The sequence below is a fragment of the Rhyacophila brunnea genome, unplaced genomic scaffold (genome assembly GCF_057557595.1).
Source record: "Rhyacophila brunnea isolate RB1 unplaced genomic scaffold, BYU_Rbru_1.0 scaffold_13, whole genome shotgun sequence".
In the NCBI taxonomy this organism is placed as follows: Eukaryota; Metazoa; Arthropoda; class Insecta; order Trichoptera; family Rhyacophilidae; genus Rhyacophila; species Rhyacophila brunnea.
The window spans coordinates 584,879-609,979 of record NW_028232785.1 but is presented as its reverse complement, the minus strand read 5'-3'; the positions used below and the strand labels follow the sequence as shown (position 1 = coordinate 609,979).

The 25,101-nt window shown below is 37.1% G+C and overlaps 1 protein-coding gene across 4 annotated transcripts in view; it reads left to right on the top strand.

Annotated features, from left to right (window-relative positions):
- The window catches only part of cnc (NFE2 like bZIP transcription factor cap-n-collar), a 222,372-nt gene that overhangs the window by 31,315 nt on the left and 165,956 nt on the right, over nucleotides 1-25,101 (top strand). For 2 of the 4 annotated variants that reach the window (XM_085941544.1, XM_085941545.1), the window contains exon 1: nucleotides 16,012-17,461. The exons of the other annotated variants lie outside the window; for them this stretch is intronic. In XM_085941544.1, the coding sequence (XP_085797670.1) occupies nucleotides 16,280-17,461 (1,182 nt within the window). In that variant the 5' untranslated portion in view covers nucleotides 16,012-16,279. Of the gene's footprint in view, nucleotides 1-16,011; nucleotides 17,462-25,101 lie in introns of those variants that run through there. 4 annotated transcript variants of the gene reach the window in all.

Genomic DNA, 25,101 nt, shown 5'->3' with positions numbered 1-25,101 from the left:
CTGCATCAAAATGTAGTGTATTGAATATTGCCTATCGGAATTCTATTTATTATCAGCACTGCATCCACCATAGGCAGGCACGCATATATGTTTTTTTCTCCTAATATCAAACGGCGAATGGAAATAACCGCTTTGACTCCTGATCATTATATCAGTCAATTCTTGACTGGACATGGTGGCTTAGCTGCAAGGCAAGGTGTACGGAAAGGAAAGAGCTGGTCAAGTCTGTTCAATGAGCCCGTCGCACCGTCTGACCTGCTCGCCACAAAGGCCAATTTTGTTGCATTTATAAAATTTGCGGCGTCAAATTAAATTGCCAACGTGAAGATCTCTTCACTTAGTTTATTTGGCAGTTTTGTATTAGCTTTTGTTACTATCTACAATTTTACGTTCCCTCTCTCCCGCGGGTACTCTTAACTTAAAGTCATGTAAATTCGACCATACATTTGAGTGCTTGGCGACCTCAGTCTTGGGTGACTGCTCCTGAGATATTCTCAGTATAAAAAATATGCTTTACAACCAGACGTTGGGTGTGTGTCTATCATACTTATGCCCGGCCACTTAGGCTAGAGCCCAGTCAGCCCTTATGCATGTAAGTCAGCCCCCAGCATGGTAAAAACCGTCTAATTGTCGTTGAAAAATAAACTCTACCTGAAATCACGTTGAAACGGTGTTGGTGTCATTTGAAAGTAACGATACCAACACCTAAATGAATCGCCTGCACTGCCAGAAGAATCAGAGACCATTCTACCTCAAGTCATTTTAGGGCAGCCATTGGTTGCTCTATCTATTGCTAATCAGTGAAGTTTTGACCTGTTTTCTTTACATGCTTTTCCCTCCACCACCTGCCAAGTGTTCACACCCATTATGCAGGCGTATATCGTGGCGTAACGAACGTTAGGCGTGCCGAAAGTGCGCGTGATTCCTACTCGATATAATGTATTACGGTCAATAATTCTCGATGAGAAAAGACCTCACTTGAGACAGAAATGCCGCACTTTTTAAAAGCTGAGAAATTTTCCATCGTAGATACCAAGTCGCAATGGCCGAGCGGTCCGACTGACGGTCGGGCCGACTTGAGAAGCTCTTGCCTTTCAACCGACATACGGGGACACTCCCAGAGGATGTTTCCTTTTCTGGGTCCTGTTGGATTGCTGGACAGTATTTTCTTTGCCGGTTGATCTGCACAATCTTCGTTTCCATGTTGTGTTATCAAGACTTAAACTACTTATATCACTTTTCCATATTTTCAATGAAATATTTCAGTTCTTCGATCCTTTGTTTTAATTTACAATATGGGTGGTTGTTTTTTTTTTAAATTTAAATCTTGGCTTATTTTACTACGTCTCTATGATCTTGAACTTGGACTTTTTTTTTAATTCTCCATTTCAAGAGCAATTAGCATCGTTTGGCTTTCTTTGAAGTCAGTGCCGGGGAGTGGGGGGCAACATCATTCAGCGCAAATAGATTTTGGGTGATGCCCAAAAAAGTTCCTCGACCCCTGGACTAACCTGTCGACTTTAGGAATTTAGATTTTGTATGCGAGATGGACCTGGTGTCAAAAAGACTCACACGTGGAACTACTTTGTAGATAATTATCCAATATTCTAAGAATATCTCATTGTCATAATATGTCACACAACTAAAGGTGAACATGTAAAATTTTACATAATAAACATTTATTTTTTTATATGTACATACTTAAGTACTCAATACATATGATTAAGACAATTGAATTTTCATTTTCAGAACTTTATTTACTTTATGAGAAAAAGAATAAATAGTCGATCGTACATAATTTTGAAAACACTCATGAGAAAATAGGCCAATAAAAAAAATCTTTTTGAAAAAAGTAAGACACCCGGCAGGATCGAACCTGCGTCTCTTGGGTATCGCGCCCTGTGCATTACCACTACGCTACGACTGCCATACTTAATTGCGACAAATTTTAACTAATCTAATCTATTTTATTTTGTTAACTGTCAATTCTTGGTGGAACTGCATTGTATTGTTTAATTTAATAAAACGCATTTTTTTTGTAGTACTTATTCCACTTTTAATCAATAAATTAAGACCGGTTTCGTCCGCCTGAGAGGAACATTTTCAACTGTCGAAAACTAAAAAAATTACCAAAACCTAATATTTTTTCTATTGGCTATATTTTCTCAAGAGTGTTTTCAAAATTATGTATGTTTAATAATTAGAATGTTACATTCTTAATATCTCGTGAATTATTCGTTGAATAAAATAAATAGTTAACTAAATAAATAGCCACTTGGTCAATTTTACTTGTACTACAAATCTAGTTAATTAGGTAGTCATAGTAAACACTATTATAAGAGATAAAACAAAATTTTGCTTTGTTGGGCCTCCACAGAGTGGAGGTTTGTATTGACAGATTTTGTTTTTTTTTTTACAAGAAATGGATGTCAGCCACTTGCTCAACCTATTAGGTCCATACCCTGACACCCACAAATTGGATAACAATATGTGTACTTGCCAGACCCAGGATTCGAACCTGGGACCCGCGGCGTTATAGTCCAACGCTTAAGCCGCGCGGCCACCGTGGGCATATTATCTACCTTTTTTATAATATTTTTTTTTTTAAATATAACAAATCCACAAATATACCCACCTAATATTAAAAAGTTTTTAACCTACTTTATTGCGTTGATTTGTTATATAAGTTAGAGTTAATTGTTTTCGTTATCAGTGTTTATTTGCCTTTTGGTGAGTGTGCACCATAGATGTTGGTGTGCACAGTGTCTGAAGATGCCGAAAGGCGAAACTCGGGTCGCAAAAAACGACTCAAATGAAATAGTACAAAACTTAAAACCATTAGAATATAAATAATAATGTCTTATTTGACAATACGCATTTTTTTTCTTTCTGATTTTACCGAGGCTTTGACTGCGACTCGCTGTCATATCGCCTCTTCTCTTCTAGAAGGGGATCCGTTGATCAGGTCTTCACTCCTATTCTGTTAAATAACTTTACAATTTTGCCTAACTATTCCGTCTTACCCACCGCCAGGACACCCTTCAATTCGTCGACATTCTCATAGATATCCGCAATTCGCAGCTGTACTCTGTGAAGTTCATATTTAGGGCATTATAGTGCTATTATGTACAATGTCCTCTACAACATGACATTCATCGCAGAGCTGCGATTCGCTTCCTCCCATGAGGACATCAAATCTTTTGCCCATGGTGTGCCTTGTTCTTAGCCTCAGTATTAACTTAAGCTCATTCCTCGTCAAAGGAGACTACAAACCAGGGCACCTCTCGTGGTGATGGTAGAATAGACTTACTCCATTTCCCCTTTTCTAATGACGCCCTATGGTAAAAATCTATCCACACACTTTGGCCCATTTTCTTTATAGCCTCATTCCAGTCCAGGTTTTCTGGTATCCACTGATATGGTACCCCTGAATGGCCAGCTTCCTTTGCCACAATACGCATGTTAAAAATGATAATGCACCACCTTATACCTACCTAATATTTAAATTTGGCATCAATTTACTCAATTTGGTTATTCATGCACTTGAATTCATTGCGTCCTCAGTGCGTCAATTATAAATACGGTAGAGCCAAGGTTGGACTTTAAGCTTAAAGAATTACTTTTAAATTAATAATATACATATTTAATTATTTTTTAATAATATGTACTTATGTAAGTACCTACTTAATATTTTTTAATTATGTATTATTATGCAATTTGAATAGTAAATATTATAATATTAATGTACTTATACCTACGTCGAATGATGTATAAGCTGCAACGTTTACATACTGAGGTTATTTTTTATTGTAAAAATCCGGTGTTTATATGCTCAACCTACCAGTGGCGAAGGGTGGAGGTAGGCTGTTAAGATCAGACATAAATAGTGTAATCTAATCTTTTGTCAGTCAAACGTATCTACATATTTTCACTTAAATAATACTACAATGTGTTGATAGTGTTTGCTAGTTTTTTTAAATTCAATTAAACCCTGCCTAATCCAAACCGTGGTACATTTTTTTTAATTCCATGTCCGATCTAATAAGATACTACTATGGCTTGGATTAGTCAGGGTTTAATTGAATTTTAAAAACAAACAAACACCATCTGTATTATAGGTACATTCTTAATTCAACGAAAACAAGTAAGTATGGCTGAAAAGGTGTGCATTATTTTTTGTTTGATCACCCATAGCATGTCTAAATTATTATGCTTTGGTTAGGCATGGTTTAATTGACTTTTAAAAACTAACAGTACCATCTGCAAATATTGTACCCATTATTAGTTCAATGCAAACAACTAAATATGACTGACAGTTTAGTGTGCACTATTTATGTCGGATCTTAACAGTCTACCTCCACCCTTCGCCCTTCACGCCGTCACGGTCACTTTCCGTGTCTGGGGGAGGATCATCATCATCAGGGGCGTGACAACCCGGTGTGGGTCTTGGCCTCCTGTCCCTATCCAGTGTGGCCCTTTCCAATTCGGTACCCCCAGAATACGGCATTTGCCAGGTTGTCTGAGTTTAGTGTCCGGTTTCCGAGGCTGTTGTTGTGGTTTCGTAACAATGTGTTTTTTACGGGATGAGGTTGTTAGCCCCACGCCCAACCCCCTTTTCGGAGGGCCATTTCTTCCTTTTCCGTTAGCCCTGACTACACTTTCCACCAGGGTTGACTACCTGATCTTAGGTGTAGTTGCTCAGGTTTCCATGGTTGAGGTAGAGATAGGAATTGAGTAGGAGAGGCTATGCGACACTATCAGGATCATACCCCTTTTAAAAACTAACCAGCGCCATAATATTATGCAGTTTGTATTCTTAGTTCAATGAAAACAAATGATTAGGTATCACTGACAAAGTTTAGTGAGCACAATTTACGTCGGATCAACAGCCTACCTCCACCCTTCGCCAGGCACCCTTAGATGCCGTTTTCTATCATGGGGGAGGATATTTAGCCGAAAACCCTCCTGTATGTGGCCCTAATACATTGAGATAATATTTTACGTCCTGGATAATAAATAGGGACTTGTAATCCGGTACGGTCCCGGCCAATCCTGCAGGCGGCAACTCTGGTTGGTGGAAGAATATTGCGTGTATGTTACGCCGAATGTCTGAAATTGCGTATTACATCAAATCGGCAAAATTCAGCCTATTTCATGAAAAATGCAAGCCCGTTGCTTTATTCTTGGATTAGGAAAAATATATGCCGAGTACGTGAATTCGGCAGTAATTTTTCTGCCTAGTTCATGCATTGGGCAAATTAGATAGCGCTACGGTGGTGTTTTTTGCAACTAAACCAAATGTGTCAAATGCTCATGCATTGGTCAAAATAGATTTTGCAACTAATCAAACTAACCAAATGTGTCAAACGTCATTGATTATATAAAAATATACCAATCAATAACTACAATGACGTTCATATCCATTTACTATGCCCAAAAAAAAATCTAGAACTATAATATGATAACGGAAGAATTTTATTAAAAGGAATTTACCCAATGGTCGATTGTTTGTTTGTGTTTGTATGATTTGATAGTTTGCTGACACTTGTTAGCTAACCTCAAAATGGACATTCAGTTGAATTCAGAATTAAAAAACCTAACCTAACCTAATAATAATAATATTATATTATGTCCAATTATAACTAATAAAACCATCCGCATTAAATTTACTTTTTCTACCGTCATGCTGACAGTTTAAGAATTCCATACCCTCCCAAATTCACGCACTCGGCAGATAAATTGCCTAATTCATGAATAATCCAAGCCCGTTGTCTTACTGGCGTATGCATATAACAGCAAACTGCATTCAAGTATTTACTGCAAATTTGCATGCATAAACCTAATTTGAATCTGTCGAATAGTGACGTCACGTCGCTGACGTAATACGCGTCATGCCGTGGCTAATGTTACCAACTTTTAAATTTAAATTTCCCGATAATTAATTTAAAATTGTGAATAGGAGTAAAAAGGTGCAAACGGTACCATATAAATTTAATAATTATAAATGAACTTTAAATAATTTATTTGTTATAAAATCATATTTATTTTATACTTCTTAATGCACAAAATGATAAAGTATACCCAGTAAATATTTCCATAATATGGCAATACAGCTTCGTGGACTCATTGACAATATTAAATACATCTCCATCGATCCACGATCTGTATACATTTTTACAAGCATTTAGCATAATCATGAATCCGATTATAGCACAACGGCACGTTTCAAGTCTCCTACTAAGCGCTTGTTGTGATGAACTCATTTTAGACGTATATTAATGTGACACTGACAGCTCGCGCAGATCGCCGCCATTTTAAGTTTGGTGCGCATTCCTGTACGCATCTTCGTGACGTATGCATTTTTTATAGTTTTCTTATTTGGCCGATAAACCGCTTACTGCGTTGAATGCGGTTCAAAAGTGTATGAATACGGCAGTTATTCGTGAATTAGGCAAAATATTGCCGATTTCGTGTAATACGCAATTTCACACATTCGATGTAACATGTATTCTGTTAGAAATAATAGTTTTTACTGTTTTATACGAGCCCACGGTGGCCGCGCGGCATAAGCGTTGGACTCTCATGCCGTGGGTCCCAGGTTCGAATCCTGGGTCTGGCAAGTACACATATTGTTTTTCAATATGTGTGTGGGTCAGGGTATGGACCTAATAGGTTGAGCAAGTGGCTGACATCCATTTCTCGTAAAAACAAAATCTGTTAATACAAACATCTACTCTGTGGAGGCCCATATGATCCTATTAGGATCGGACATGGTCGAAGAAAAGATACAAGGTATTCAAATGTCGTTCGCAAACAGATTTTATTAATAATTATCGTATTATTATATTCTGCATGTATTTTTCTGCAATGTTACAAACCTGTGCCATGAATGTTATGTTATGATAAAAACTCGTTTCGTTTGTTGAGGTCAAGATCAAAAATTTAATCGACTAACGATACATGGCACTCCTACACAGTAAGTAGTAGGGCAAATTATTTATCATCTGGTGCAGCGATGGCGAACCTTTTTATGCTTACATGCCAAACTATTCGTAATAATGAGTATAGCTAATTTATTAGGGTGTAAATTATTAATTAGGAACCGCATTGTGTGGCCTATTGGTAGAAACAATTGATTACTATCAATATCATCATCAGCCGGGGTCAATCCACCGCTGGATGAAGGCCTCCCCAAGCTTCTTCCAACTCTCTGGGTCCTGTATCGTTCTCTGCCACGTATTTCCGCCGAACTTTACCAGTTCGTCAATCCAGCGGCTTTTAGGGCGACCCTGTGGCCGTTTCGTGCCCCTTGGGTACCACTGGATGACGGCATTTGAGCAATGTGCCCCGCCCATCTCCATTTCAGCTGTTTGGCAACGTCTATTACATCGCGTGCTCATGTCTGCTTCCTAACCCATTCGTTTCTCTTACTGTCCTTTCGCGTGATGCCCAGCATACACCTCTCCATGCCTCGCTGTGCGACTCTTAGCCTTTGGACATCTCTCGTGTTGAGGGTCCACGTCTCGCAGCCATACGTGAGCACGGTTTATCACGCGATTATCTGTATTAATGGCACCCAACTCGAGCAAGTCAGCAGCTATGTCTATCTCGGACAGCAGGTGTCCATAGACGGAAGCATGCACGATGAAATTGCTCGAAGAACAAAGCTGGGATGGAGTGCTTTCGGACGTCTGAATAGTATCTTCAAGAGTGACCTACTATTGTGTCTTAAGCGTAGGGTGTTCGACCAATGTGTTCTATAAATATATCTGTATTTATTTCCGGCCTACTGTCTCCATAAAGTGACTTTAAAAAGAGAAAAATAATTTTAGATGCAATATGATTTAATATTAAGCAATAATCATATATACAATATTTTTGTATATTATCTATTATTGTGGCTTGGAGTTCGCAGAGTTTAATTGGATTTTAAAAACTAACTAACACCATCTCTAAATTGTAGTCTTATTTCAATAAAAACACATACATATGACTGACAAAGTTTAGTGTGCACTATTTATGGCGTATCTTAACAGCCTACCTCCACCCACCAATAAATCATTGTAAAGAACGTAAGTTATTTTCTTTTTGCAATAAAATACATCACGTTAATTGGCTATGATTTGTTGGGAAAATTGGGAAAAATCTAACACGGTTAGCCCACCGTGCAAAGTCGAGGTATCATTATTTATCCACAGGTGAAACTCTACAAACGTGCCAAATTTCAGCTTTCTACTTTGTGTATGGTCACCAAAGTCCTTCCTTTACTGACTGACCTAATAACTATCATTTTTATAATACGTAATGTCCATTTCTCTGTCAACGTTTAAAATAGTAAAAAAGTTCTATATAATTTTTGAGCTGTAAACGGGACCATAGTACATCGACTGACCTCAAAACAATATTATAATCGGTTTCAACATTCTTATTACGACTTAGAAAATATAACATTATATAAATTTAAACGTAGATTGTAACCATAAACACATCGTCATATTAATATGGATGACTGTTTTTATTTAGACCAGTTAGTTATTTATTACTGAATCTTTTCTTAACATTTTTTTAAAAATTTCTGTATATATATGTGTAAGTATAATATAGTGACGAAGGGTGGAGGTAGGCTGCTAAGATCCGACATAAATATTGCACACTAAACTTTGTCAGTCATACGTATTTGTTTTTATTGAACTAAGACTACAATTTACAGTTGATGTTGGCTAGTTTTTACCCTGCCTAAACCAAACTATAATAGTTTAGGTATGCTATGGCCGATCCGACAAAAATAGTGCACACCTTTTCAATCACACTTATTTGTTTTCGTTGAATTAAGAATAGGTAGGTACCTACATCATTTTACAGATGGTGTTGGTTATTTTTTTAAATTCATTAAGCAATGCTGAAACCAAACCATAATCGATAAAAATGTCCTCCTATCTATACAGTAACTATTTAATATGGCTTGGATTAGGCAGGGTTTAAATGAATTTAAAAAAACTTACAAACACTATCTACACATTGTAGTGCACTATTTATGGCGGATCTGAACAGCCTATCTCCACCCTTCGCTACTGCCGTCTGCATGTTTTTGTCAACGACAGATGGCAACACTGGTCCTCAGTCAAATGTATTAAAGTATGTTCAAGTTCAAGAATGGCATTTGAGGAGTGTAGCTGTTTATCACAGCCTACTAATAATTGACGTTGGACTTGTCTAGTATAATATCTTCTTGTTGTGCCATCTCATAGCGGAGGTCGGCCACCATCCAGGCTATATTATCTTTGTCGTATGCTGCCCGGAAAAGTTCAGTGGAGCTGCACTCGTACCAATCACGGAGGTTCTTAAACGGCGCCGTCCTCTGCTACGCTTCCCATTGATCTTTCCTTGAATGACAAGTTGGAGAATGCTGTATTTTTGTCCTCTCATAATGTGGCCGAGGTACTGTAGTTTCCTGGTTTTGATACCACGTAGAACTTCTCGGTCCTTCCCCATTCGATTGAGAACTTCAACATTTGTCACCCGGTCAGTCCAAGGAATTTTGAGGATGCGTCTATACAGCCACATCTCGAAAGCTTCAAGCCTCCGTGACATCTCTTGGTTTAGTGTCCATACTTCCATACCATAGAAAAGAATTGAGAGAACATAACATACCATACGCAGTCTCAGACCTAGGTATATCTAGTATAATATAACATTTTAAAATAGTATCTATTTTACGAAGTATCTAATTATTAACTAGGTTAATCAATCAACACCGTTCATATAAGGCTTTGAAATATATATAAGTAGTAGATAATTTCATACCTAACCTCACTTTTTAAATTCTTCAACTAGGCATCTACGGTTACCCAATATTTGAGTAAGTATGCAATCCAGTTGTTGGCCTAGTTTTTGACGTTTAAAAGATAACTGAATATCGCCATCGTGGAGTGTGACAGAAGAAGTACCTAATCGAATCCAGTTTATGTACTTACTAAGTTAAAATACATTTTCCGACTATGTCAAAATCGATGTTATCTAGTCGTAACATTGAAGTAGTGACGATTGTGTGTTCTATAATGCAGAGCTTCTCAACCTTTTTTGTGCTTCAGGTTACAATTTAAATTTACAAAATGTTCACTGCACACCGACGTATAGGCACTTAGGTTTTATAGATACCAGTGGGAAAGGGTATCTGTTGATGGTAGGTAGGGTGCATGGGCCCCACATCGTGAAGCGGGCCCCCAGGCTAGGATCTTTGGCGGGCCCCGCTACCTATCGCTAAGGATAAAGGCAGTGTGACGCTCAACAGTAAAAGTGTAAAGCAACAGTAACAGCTCAACGTTTTCCAAATGGCGTACGCGGTAAAATTAATGTGCATACCTATTTGGTGTTTTATTGTATATTTTAATACATCCATTTGAATTATGGAGATGTCGATTATTGATACACAATTAAAAATTGTGCCGTACAACCACATAATTTTAAATAGTTATATAATTAAAGGAAAATAGCGTCTTTTTTTACTATTACAGCAAATTTGTGATATGTGTTTATCCCACTTATCTGGTCGACTCACCTCGTGAGCGAGCCCCCGAGTGAGTCGACGGCCCCTCCTGAGCCCGGGCCCTTAGGCTAGAGCCCTGTCAGCCCCCCCCCCCCCTTATGGGGGCCATGGTAGGGTGTGTTAGATAACTGAAAAAAGTCATATGACAGCCATTTTTTAGCATCTATGTACCTACTTGATTTCCAATTTTGTTCAATATTTTTTTCGACCATCTAATAAGATCATAATATGCGCCTCCACAGGGTGAAGGTTTGTATTAACAGATTATTGAAAAAATGTGTACTTACCAGACCCAGGATTGGAACCTGGGACCCACGACGCCATATGCCGACGTTTAAGCCGCGCGGCCATCGTGGGACTGTCAAAATATTACCTATATTTTTCGTTTTTATAATAGATATTACAAAAACAGACAACAGTAACTCAAATTAATGTCCAACAGCAATCTAGAAAATTGAGCGTCGGACGCTCAGACACAAGACCACGGTACGAATGCAGTGCGCCGAAATGAATGTATACATATGCAAAAAGGCCTGTTAGGCTTCATAAAAAAACCGATGGTCACGTGATAGTATCTATGAAATTGTGTGTAGGTATGTGTTTTTGAAGTTATACTTCTTTTGGGGCGTTTCGTAGAGAGTGAAATTGAGAGCTGCGCGCGCACACCGTTACGAAAGTGCGCGACAGTATGAAGTTAGTTGCGAATCAGTCAGTTATATACATAGTAGAATTGTTTCGTTGCCTAGGCAACGAATTTATTATTGTCGGCCATTTGCAATTCCTTACGTAAACAAACGATTAAACGTCAGAGTGACAGTAGTTGTTACTTTCAAAATAAAAACAACGATAAATAATTATATAATTTATTAATATAAGTTAAGGTGTATAGAAATAAACCAACGGCCCTTTTCTTGAGTGTGTAATTTAACAAGATAATTAAAAGTTTTGTTTTTGTTTTGTTACGCCAAAGAAGTATAACTTCTAACGCGCGTAAATAAGTACACACACCGATTTTTATATGTTGTACATGTGTAATTGTTTGTATGTGTTGTGTGCGTGAAATGTGCCAAATTATTTTAAATCTTTGTATTTTGCTCGCGGTTACTCGTAGTTGAACTGTTATACCTGCAGGCCAGCTGTTTATATCACTCATAATGCGTTGTGTTTGGATTTCGGTAATATGGAAAAATGCGGTATTTCGAGGTTGAAGCGACGAGAAGCTGCAAAGTATACCTAAGTAGTTGGAGTCAGTGTAGAAGTCAGTAGAACAAAGTAGAGGTAGACAAATCCCTTCCAAACTATATTTCTGTATTCGCATTTGTTATAATTTAATAAATTTTGCTCAACAATTATTACTATCGTTTGGCGCCTTTCGGTTGAGAACCTCTGGCATAACGTATATTTTCGACATGTGATGCGCACAGGTGTCGTTCACCTCTCGATACGTTATTATCTACGCAGTCATACAGGTAAAAAAATACGCAAAAGGCCCGGCCAGGTTTTAGCAGGTCGCAAAATATAATCGGCGAAAATCGCAAAGCACACGTGTAATGGATATTACTTTTTATTGCATCATAATAATTAATAATATAACATACTGTATGAAGCAGTGGCGAAGGGTGGATGTAGGCTGTTAAGATCCAATATAAATAGTTCATAATGTCAGTCATACGCATTTGTTTTCATTAAACTAAGAATACAAATAGCAGATCGTGTTGATTAGTTTTTTTTTTAATCAATGCAACCGTATCAAATTGTGAGCAGTTGTCGGAACGAAGGAGGTTACATGTAAATTGTACGTAAAACATTTCACCGTGGCACAGTTCGCCGTGAGATATCTTATCGGAAAGAGATGGCCGTATACTATACGGTCTCTAATTTTATTAGATTCAATATGAACATTAATTCAATTTTCATAGCTGATTTTGGCAAAATTTAAGAATGAAAACCTAACCTAACCTAACAAATAATCCAGTATATCGGCTATTTTCAAGATTTATCTGCTGTTGGCTTCTTGTAAAGTGTAAACCGGCAAGAACCGTGTTTTATTTAGACAGGAATTTTATGTCAGTACTATACGACCCAAAGAGGTTGGATGGTCTTTAATATACAGCCATATATTTCCGATACAACATAACACGGTGAAATGTGATACGGCGAACTACATACGTACAAGTTTCCGGACACGAACGAAGGAATGACGTATTCTTGACACGTGTTTAAGTTTATCCCATATTCTTCCAGACTCGAGATCCGTTGCCTGTTACTCCGTACCCGTTAAGGCTATACTATATTTATAACATCTATGGCTATACTTCAGCTGAGGCACGGTCTAAAACGATCGTGACTACGCGACGCGAAGATTGTGCAAACGACGCATGCAGAACAAAACATAATTTGTCATAAAAATACAACATGCGCCCATTTAATGTTATGTTTATTGTTCTATTAGTAATAATAATAATATATTCATTGACATGTTTTCTTTTTCAAGTAAATGGGTAACGTTTTTTAGTCATCTTTACACGATTTAAGAATTAATTCCCCCGACGCCATCACAAAACAAATTGATGTGTTCACAGATCGACTTTCGCTCTCCGATTGGCAGCGAGTCCGAAATTTCGTCGCACCTATAGTTGAAAATTATTTGCCGATTCACTGAAGTATGCTCTTAAGTATTTCAGTTCCTATTGTTTCTGAGTTCTCTGGTGGATATCCATAATTAATTAATATAATTAACATGCAAAGTGCGGACACGGTTAAATCCGCAGTCAACCGATAGTCGAATCACAGTTTTTTTTCGCAGTCTTTTGACTTAAATTTTCTGTTAAAAGTTCTGTTTTTTTTCTTCCACCTGTAGCCATCTACTCTATTTTAAATTTAATTTAATGTAAATTATAAAGTGTATTATTAATACTACTATTCGAGATTATAATACGAGCTCGCAAGTGACTAGGCTGCGTGACTAACGGCCGCTTCATGCTCGTGCACGTTGCCCAGTGGCAACGCTCTTTGCTTACGGATGAATAATAATCATACCATTACACCAAACTTGATATCTGTTACAATACGTACTCACCTATTATTTGATTTAAAAAATCGGCGCCGAGTTTTTCGGTGGCGAGTTTTGGCTAGCTTAAGGCGATGTCTTTACCTACCAAAGGCACGTAGCCTAGGGGCGGCAGGTTATATGAAAGTATGGTGAAGCAGGCAAGTATGGGGAAAAAGTATGGTGAGGCAGGCTGGTAATCAATTTGCGGCAAAATTTCCACATTAACATTATATCATATGATTACGTTATAATGACCAAAGTAAATCCTCCGTGATGCCCTGCATATTTTTTATCGCGTCGCTATTTCTCGTAAGTTGTCGGCTATCGTTGGCCTGTTTCATTCAGTTGTGTGAAAATGCCGATTCCTTGCCCCTCTTTTTATTTAATACCTCTATATAAAAATACGAAGCTTGCAATTTGGGACATTTTGATTATTTACAATTTCAACTGTATTAATTAATAAATATTATCTATATACCTATCTGAAAACATTAAAAAGAAAAATATTTTTTATTTATATCAAATCGAGCTTTACCTTACCTAAATAAGATTACCACTTTGCTAACGACTAGTTAGTAATAGTTTATATCATTTAAGTTGACTTTCATATCATGAATGGATGTCGAGTGCCAGTGCCGAATTTTTCGGTGCCAAGTTACAGCGCCATGTTACGATTATTAATAAATAACGGCCTTCACTAATCTGTACTCTTAGTGAATTATTATGTCATCCAATTACTCGGGTATAGTTTTTCACAGTGTTTTGTTGCGGTTGATAATTGTAGGTTTGTGCTTTCTCATTACTGAGCGTCGAAATTGTATATATTTTAATAGTTTTCAATATAACTTAACTAGATAGGATAAGTATATGCTCAGAATATCAGTCCTATGCGACATTTCTTTTACAACGGGAAAAAACTCGACTACAAATCGCAGTCCTCAGTTCCCAATGAATACGACAAAATATTCATCAGAATCACCTCCGCCTTGCGCTACTAAGAATTTTCCAGGGTTTTTGCAAGGCGGTTTCATAGGCCCTGGCCGAATTCAAATTAGCAATACCCGATGCGGGTAGAAGAACAGTTTTCAATAAGGCATATTCTCTCAGCCGGCACAATTTTCATTTGACTAGCATCAAGTAGAGTAGTTTGCGTGCCAAAGTCCTTAAGAAACCTCGATAGTAAATGCGAGGTATCCATAAAGGCATCTAGAAAGAAAAAAAAAAATATAACTTAACTTATGTGCAAAGTTTCAGCGCTGAGAGCCAGTAACTAACTTTGTAATCATGCAATCAGTAAATTTCAACCAATTCAATAGAATAGTTTATTACTCCATTTCAGCTCCGTAGTTTTCGGTGCCCAGTTTCATCGCCGGGTGCCAAGATCCTTAAAAATATCTATCCATAAATTTAAAAAAAATGCACTTTATTGAAAGATACACGTAGATACACGATGAGTAATGGGACCAGCTTAATATAATATTTGTTTTTTTATACACCATTTCCAGTGACTTAACTTGTGACAATACTTGAAAAAGATTTTTTTAACATTTTTTCACGTTTTTATAACAATTGATAAAAACTGACGTCGTGCAAAATTCTGCCTTGGACATTATAGATAATATTGGAACATTTTTTTTCAAAAAATATCTTATTTAAATAAGTGAGAAAAAAGTGTTTTTTGACTGTATTCCTGTGAATTTTTTTTAAAGTGTCGCGAATTGATTCCAATGAGAATCCGTTCGGTTTTTCCGAAAATGGGGACTATACGCTGAAACACAGCAGCAAAATGGATGTTGACGTTCACATATCGTGAATCGAGCGAGCCCGCAGCCAGCGGGTATTAAATTTTGACCGAAACAATCCGGACATCAGTTGCATTTTCGGTTTAAAATTAGTGTGCGGTGTGCTTTAGCCGTAGGTCAAATTTCAAAGCAAGAGTTTGGACTAAAATTTTCTCGTTTTGAACAGTTTAAAAAACTATTTTATAATAAATGATAAATTATGAATATTTGTGGATTATAATATTTGAGAAATTTTCGTTTTTTTTTATCGATATTGTGTTCGTAAAGTTTTGAAATACTTTGAATTGGAACTGTTTGAAGAATATCAAATTTATTCACAACGTTTGACCCCGCCTGTTCTGGTATACATCATTTGAATTTCAAATCATACAAAACACGCTAACACATTAATAATAAAAATATATTCTACTGAACTGCATCGTTTTAAGAAATAGTTTATTGGATACTTCTCGAATTAAATATACTTACATTTTGAAGACTGCTCTGAAATCAATGACCGTTGATTGTGATGCTAAATGCTTGATCTCACTAATTTATAATTTAAAATATTAAAACTAAGTTTAAAAAGTAATTTACGTTGGCTTGGAAGATTGAATCTTTGGACCATTTTTGGGTGCTGATTTTGAACACGACACAACGAAGAAGACTGCTATTGAACTACTGTCGATTCAGCTTTTGAGAATAGACCATGTGATAACTTCTAGCATCGATTAACGCTGCTGTGATAGTATTAACAGATATTTTTTTTAAAAGAACTGAAAATTTCGACTACAACGAGATATTTTATTGAAAATATATTGGAAAAAGTAGAGAATCTACTAGCTTTTTTAAACTGTAATTTTAAACTAACGAAAAGCTTCCATTTAATAAAGCTTAAAGATGATAGCTCTGAAGAAACTGTACGGAGAAGAGCTCCTGAGGTTAGCGTTGATGCTTTCGCTCCTGAGAGCGGACCCGGAGAGGTTTCTCCGCGAGGATTCTGGCATTTTGGCTGGGGGAATCGTCAACGGAACCGACTGGGCCCCCGAACCCGGCTTCAGAATCATCCGACCCGACCATCTGCACCCGAAAAGTCTCGATTCGATACTGCTGGAAAGGGAGAGAGACGTATTCGAAGAGTTGCAGTCTTTGGGAAGATGGGGTGGACCTAATGCCGTCAGGGAATCTGTGCAGGCGTATTTACTGAGCGGAGTCGAAGGGAATGTTCCGCCTAATATACCACAATTGCAAGAACCGGAGAACGACGATAACAATTATAATTACAGTACTCTTGAAAACGATGACGTGGAACAGTGCGTTACGATTAAGACTGAAGAAGACGAAGAGTTATCCAATACGGAAGCTGTATGTAACAATAATAATTTGTCTTTTTGTAAAGTCGAAAATGATAGTAATGACACATATTCAGATAATGCTGTGGCGTCTCCTTCAAACGTTGGAGTTTGCGGTTCTCCTGGATTCATCAAAGATCTCACTGCTTTTCGTGGTCCGCTACTCGAAGACGATTCAGCGTCAGCGCCTTGGGTTAAAACTGAGCAAGAAGGCAAAAACTTCGAAGACGTTATCAACTTGAGCAGCTTCTTCAACACTGACAATGCTGTAGACAACAGTAACACGTGTGTTAAAGAAGAGGCTTCAGAAATACCCTTCGATGGATCTTCCTTGTTACTCCAGCCCGTTAAAAAGGAAGACGAAGAAGCTAAGTACTTCGACAGCATCGACGATAATGCCGTGGATGATCTGAAACCATCGTTTTACTCAATGCGTCCGACTCTTAACGGAGAGTATTCCATCTACGATCAGAACCTGGCTGACTTGAAAGACTACGAAGAGACTCCGGCGAGTTTGGAAGAGTTTAAGAAGAATATTGAAGAATTCGACGTTGGACAAGCCAGCGGGGAAAGCTTTGAGAGATACCTGATTGAAAATACGGACGTGGAGGCAAGACTGGGAGTGAGGAACGGGTCTGAAGCTTCGGGTGGCGATGGGATTCTAAGGGTTTTCAAGTCGGAGACAGACGAAGACGAGGGGCATTGCAGTGGAGACGAGCTGACGGAAGAGGTATGTGATTACTGATTACTTTGTTTATAACTCTGTTAGTTTTATTTCTAATCGAGCACTTACTGTTCTTCTTCTTTATATGTTTAAATCTTTGTTTAATTATTTTCAGGACCTTAATGTATTGGCACTTTTTTTTCGGTTTGATATCGTATTTGAGTTATTACTGTGTAACAGTGGCGAAGGGTGGAGGTAGGCTGTTAAGATCCGCCATAAATAGCGCACACTAAGTCAGTCATACGTATTTGTTTTCATTAACCTAATAATACAATAATTTACCGATGGTGATGGTTATTTTTTAAAATTCAACTAAACCCGGCGAAACCAAACCATAATAGATAATAGTCAAAAAATTATCGTCTATCTATAAAATAACTAATTAAATCATATATAACTTTGAACGTTTTATAGATAGAAGAATATTTTGTATCTATTATAGTTTGGTTTATCTGTAACCCTATCAGTAATATGCATTCTAAATTCAAAGAAAACAAATAAGTATGAATGAAAAAGTGTGCATAATTTTACAGGATCGCCCAAAATATACCTAAACTATTATGGTTTGGTTTAGGCAGGGTTTAAATGATTTTTTTAAAACTAACCAACACTATAATTATACGTATATTGTGTTCGTTTTTTAAATTCATTTAAACCATGCCTAATCCAAGCCAAAAAATATTCGTTTATCTATAAAATATATAAAATTATGCCATTAAACCATATTATTTTACAATGTTTTTATTAGCTCGTATTCTTATTTGTCCGGTACAAATCTTGCAATCGATTTTTAACTAACTTCCCATTTAGCTAGACATTTGAAACTTTTAGAATATATCAGAACACGATGCCAATGCATTCTTTTAATACTTTTAGCCATCTTTAAGCAGAATTGAATTCATTTTCAGTTACTTCTGTTTTGTATGGAAAGTTATTTCAGTAAAATCCGTAAAAAGTAGAATGCTATTATTGGTTGCTAGGGGTCTGGGGTCCTAGCAACTAAATTATTAATTTATACGTGCGTTACTATTGAAATCAATATGACATTTCAGTATTCTATGATCGTTTAAGCTAGTCAAGTCAAGTTTATAATTATGATTCAACAGAAAATTTAAAAAATGTTGTATATAAAAAGTTCTTTTTATCTTGTAATTATTTATCAATTATGGTTTGGTTAAGCAGGGCCTAATTAATTTAAAAAAAACATCCGTAAAATGTATTCTTAATTCAACGAAATCAAATAAGTGTGACTGAAAAGTGTGCACTATTTTTGTCAGATCGCCCATAGCATACTTAAGCTATTATGGTTTGGTTAAGGCTGGGTTTAATTAAATCTTAAAAACTATCCAGCAGCATCTGTAAATTATATTCTTAGTTCAATGATAACATATAAGTATGACTGACAAAGTTTAGTGTGCACTATTTATGTCGAATCTTCTGTACACTGTTGTAGACCAAACCGAAAGTAAAAACCATTCATATTGATTATTGAGAGTGCTCTATGGTAGTTCAGTCACTTTGAAATAAACCTAATTGGATATGTCATCCGAGTATGACATACTTACATGCATTTACACATACCTACTGTTAAACATCTGCTTGGTTTAGTGGTTTAGTCATACCAACTCGTGATTTTATAGAAGTACATTAACTTAAACCAATAGGTGATCCAGTGCAAATGTTGCCATAGACGTGCACATTAAATTGCCGATAATTAAATTCAGCGAATATTATATGGTTACATCTAAGTTGTACGTGTGCAGTTCATCGTGGGACGCTTATTCGTGCGCCGCAGTACGTGAAACATGAGTTCGTATAACGTTTTATCAAATGACGAGTTATTCGTTGAACATTTCACCGTGGAATACATTTGTACGTATCTTACAAAATGTGGCGATAGTTTGCAAATAGTACTGTTCCAATTAGATTAACCCTAGCCTAACCTAATGTTACGAACCTAATTCGTGACCCCCTGGGGGATGACGCCCTAGTGGAGTAGTATACGACGCAACCATTTTGGTCTGACCCTGATAGTCAAATCTGCCACTAGGTATATGACGGGGACCCTTGACAAGGCCAAGCAGTATCAAAACATGTATATAAAGTCCCACGGTTTACCTTGACAGGTCCCACTACCTCTCAAGGTGAACTGTGGACGGGATAAGTCGGTCATAAGGCATAAAGCCCATTGACGCAGCGAGTGCGGCGCTCGCGCAAAATTTCTACAAGTGGCGCGTAAATCATCGAAAATACAACGTAATCAAATACGCCAGCGCACACTGGACTTGACGATGCCTTGTGCCCCGCCCGCCGCATGAATCATCGTTTTTGGCTTCTCGGCGATACGAATGAAAGAAAATACAATGGAGTCCATTCATTGAACACGGCTACCAAAATCACGCTGCTCGAAGCGTCGTCGTTCGACGGGCGAGAAGTCATTATTTAATAACAGAGAAGTCATTGTTTAATTTTATTCCGTGTTCTATATTTCGCTGGTTGAATAATGTCGTCGTAAATAAGCCCCGAAATAATATAATATTTTTATTGCTTTGTTATGAGAGACGCTGTAATAATAATTATTTTGTGCTGCTTGGGCCGCTTATTACATAGGTGAAGGGTAATGCGCGGCAAGAGAAGTGTGATTATGGTTATGAATAAACGCTTCATTCGCCGACTTCGCCCGCTCGACGCGTTCTATGGGCACTATCGCTAAGGACCATGTAAATACCAGGTAACAATGAGAATAGCAGCGGTCATAATAATAATAAATAGCACAATAAATATAGCATAAACATAGTAATAACATAAAAAGTTAAAATTTCAATTAAATAAGATGTTAGATTCAATAGGCATATGGTTATTAAGTATAGATTGATTATGAATAGGATTTTGGATTTTGTAACTCGTAATATCCGATGTCATGTAAACTATAGTGCAACGAATAGGTACCTAAATATTAAAGCGAGGAATATGGACGGGCGTTAACAGAGATGAGTCATAAGAATAGTGTAACTTAATAATAAATAATTCTGTGTATCAATAAACAACCCTTTGACTATAATTAAGCTAAAACTTGTAATCAAGTGCGAATGTGAACAATATATGGACCTAATTAATTTTTCAACGAGTTTCATTTGAAGTCCCTTTATGGATACTCCAATTCACGAGACTACTGCCTGCTCTCCTACAACGATGAACCTCCACTCCCACCCTCAGAGCTAGCCGAGGGATTCGGATTCACTAACCTAGTAAAGACATTTCCACATGTTGTAGCATTCGTACAAATGTATTCCACGGTGAAATGTTCAACGAAGAACTCGTCATTTGATTAGATGTTACACGAACTCATGTTTCACGTACTGCGGCGCACGAATAAGTGTCCTGCGGTGAACTGTTTACGTACAAATTTCCGGATACGATATTATATTGTTTTGTTGGTAATTACAGCAGAAATTTTTGAGTTGCCTGAAGTCATAACTTACGTATTTCAAAAATCGAGTTTTGAGATAATCGCAAAAACCCACCATACCACTCCACTGTCTTTTGTGATTAGACGAAAAGTATTGAACTCCTGAACAGGAATCGAACCTGCGTCTCTCGGATATCGCGCCCACGCACATGGTCCACTATGCTAAAGGAGTCATACCTAATTACGACAAATTTAACTATTGGCCTTTTAATACTCACTGATTCCTGCGAAGTGTCTTACTTTTTTCAATTAGATTTTTTCTTTAGTTTATAAGTGAAAATTATGTTTGTTCAATAATTAGAATGTTACATTCTTAAATCTTGTGAATTATTCGTTGAATAAAAAAAACAGTTAATTAACCCATTATTGTTAACACTAGTAACTGCGCGTGAACCAATCAAATCAAGCGTTAACACGATCGAATTTATTTATTTTTAACATATTGTGGACATTACAAATTAAAAGTTTAAGACGTTCACAACATGACATGAAACATTATTATAAAGAAGAAAGAAAAGTAATAAAAGTTATAAAAATGAAAATATAAAAAGAGAACATAATAATAACATACAAAAGCAGTGAAAATATACTTATACATATTATCCAAGTTCAAAGAAGTAGGTACACCGACTTCGCTAAGGAGACCCTATTTTAAGAATTTATAAAATAGCGTCCACCTAAACTCATCTCATGCAAGTGGAATATATCAACACCCGAAGCAATTTGGTTGAACATAGTTATCGCCCTCCCAATTTGCATTTCCAGTGGCAGGTTGGTTCTGCACCTTGGGAGAATATACAACTGATGCTCTCAATTTCTAAGATAGTTATCAGGGACACACAGGTCAACACTGCCCAGAATGGCAGAGTTCTCATTTATACCTCGTATAAGTCGAAAAAAAATACGTAGCTATATTAAGATCTTTTCTAAAATTGCAGACTGCATTATGTAAGCATACCTAAGAGAAAGTCAGTTGGACAAAGCCACGGATACAATGACATTAATATGGACGAAGCATCTGGAAAAAAATGACACTCACTTTTTTGTCGGGTCTGCCCAATGGGTATAATCTGTTCTAACGCCATTACAATAAAGGTGATATTGCTATAAATTCCCAATGCTTTTTGTCGGGTCTGCCGAATGGTTCGGTTCGAACGGGTTCGCTCAAATGACCATTGACAATAGAAACACTGTTCTAAGGCCATTACAATAAAGGTGATATGGCTTTAAATTCCCGATACGGGATATCGCTTAATGGAAATTGCGTGACGTCTACCTATACATGTGCGAATGTCGCTATGCGCGAATTTACTTGCTAGCTACTGTATTGAGTGCGTTATCCATTAATAATGTCATTGCACGGATAGTATCCAAACAACCTCAAGTAAAGTAGTCTCAAGAATTTCTTCTGAACCCTCTCCACCATAAGGACATACTTAAACTGATACGGTGCCCAAACAATAGACCCACTCTCAAGCCTGCTTCGAAATAAAGAATTAAACAAAAGTTTTAATACTATTACTTGCTATTCAAAGTCGACAATTCATCACGACGATTGTTGAATCTGGTTGGGTCTGATAGTCCGTTTGTGTAACTAGGCCTTAAGCCCAATGGGATTTTCATTCCGCACGCCTCTGCTCTATCGCATCGAAAGGGAGTCCACCGGAGTGTAGGTCAGGTCGGCTAAACCGAGGGCCATATGTCGGTTCAACTCTGGACCGGTTACTATATTTGGTCACTTCTCTAGATTCATCCGCTTATATGGGTAAACGGGTCGCACTTGGGAAAACATAAGGTGTTTCTATTATTATGCAGTGTGTTTTATATTAGGGTTTGTTGCTATTTTAGGCACTTACCTGCCTCAATTAACTCAGGTAGGAGATGAATTACTGATTCAGAACTATTAGCTTGGTTCAGTTATTTTCGTATTTTTAATACATATGTGTCAGTGCACCGCCATCTTTAGATTAATAAAGCCTGAGCATAACTTTTTGCACAAGTAACGAGTGGTCCACTGCCATACTATTTATTGATAACGTAATTGCAAGCAGAGTTTTGTGTTCTATAATGACTGAAGAGTATAAATAAGTTATTAGTTATTGTCGTTTAGAATCGACTGTCACATTGACAAACGTCCTAGTGTATTATGATATTATTATACACAGAAGAAGTTTACTTACTTTGATCGTCACTTCCAATTATTAATAACACATAACCACTAAATCAGATGAACACCAAGGTCTCCAAGGTACGTTAAAATAATCTGAAAGAAATCTGAAACTAAGAATACTCCGACAAGTGAACACGACAGACGCGTCAGTACGAGCACTCTATAGACCAGGGTTTCCCAAACTATGTTCCGCGGAACACCAGTGTTCCACCGAACCTGAATAGGTGTTCCGCGACAATTTGGAAAGATTTTATACACTTTTGAAATATTTTTGAAAACTAGTAAGGACGATTTCTGGGTTCGGAATCCATTTTCCGTGACAGCCAAACCAGTAGGCTTAAGCGCAGGTGACTATGAAAATCTTATTGATTTATTTAGTGACACTGATTTGAAGATCAGCCTTTAAATGATTTCTGGGCGAGTCTGTCAGAAGAGTACCCCAATTTTTCAAAACAAGCTATTATTAATTGTTTTCATGGCCCCCACAAGGGGAGGGAGGCTGACAGGGCTTTAGCCTGACCGTTTAAAAAAAATCGGATAGGTACATGTTCAAACACGCGCGTTAACATGATCTTACTCTCTACTTCATTTATCGTTTGTCAATTTATGGCTATGGCCGTATGTTGTAGCTTAGGCACTGAGAAATGCGAATAGAAATGGCGTATTTCAAAAAAATACTACCTTATTCTTAGGTCAATAATTATTATAAAGCAAACATTATTCGTAGAATGTTTATCACATTTGAATGGTCAAAGACATAGCTTATAATCTTTAAAATTATCTTTAAATGTGTAAATCTTGCCAATTTTTTGAATAATAAAATGCCTAATTCTTGTCAAATTTACAGAGATTATCAATATAATTTTTTATTGTAAATATTTCACTATAATAATGTCATAGCTCGTTATAACAGTGAATAAATGTATGGAGAAAATCATAAACTAAAATGTCAAAGAATGTATCCTCATTACATCCGAGATCTCGCGATTTCCGTGATCGTAATAACCGGTTTCGACAGAGTTCTTGTTATAATATGTTTGAAAAAAGTAGCAATTATTTGTAATTTTAATTTCTATGTTTCAAAATAAATAAACTGAATTATTATGAATAACACGATGACGTGTTGCTCATATGATTTTCCACAGACATCTTCCCTACGTGCACACTTATTAATATGTGCTAAAAATCCTGATATTTAACGTGAAAATCAACATGTATCCAGTAAGCGCGTATTAACTCTCAAGAAATTTCATTGCAATTTTGGCCTCAATCCAGATTAACTGATTCATTATTTTTTACAAAAGAAAAAAAACTTTGGCGCAGAAAACATGGGTGATTTTTTTTGTTTGAAGTGAACGTACCTTACTACAGAAATAAATTTTAGGTAATTGTTTATACCTACTTCTTTTGGGGCGTTTGGTAGAGAGTGAAATTGAGAGCTGCGCGCGCACACCGCTACGAAAGTGCGCGACAGTATGAAGTTAGCTGCGAATCAGTCAGCTGTATACAAACGCAAGTTTGATAGTAGAATTGTTCCGTTTCTAGGCAACGAATTTATTATCGTCGGCCATTTGCAATTCCTTACATATACAAACGATTAAACGTCATGTCAGTGACAGTTGTTACTTTAAAAATAAAAACAACGAGAAATAATTATATAATTTAGCCATAGTATCACTGAGACTTGAAGCTTTCGAGATGTGGCTGTATAGGCGCATCCTCAAAATTCCTTGGACTGACCGGGTGATAAATTCTCAATCGAATGGGGAAGGACTGACAAGTTCTACGTAGTATCAAAACCAGGAAACTACAGTACCTCGGTCACATTATAAGAGGACAAAAATACAGCATTCCCCAACTTGTCATTCAATGAAAGATCAATGGGAAGCGTTTCAGAGGACGGCGCCGCATTTTGTGGTTTAAGAACCTCCGTGATTGGTTCGAGTGCAGCTCCACTAAACGACAAAGATAAGATCGCCTTGATGGTGGCCGACCTCCGCTAGGGGA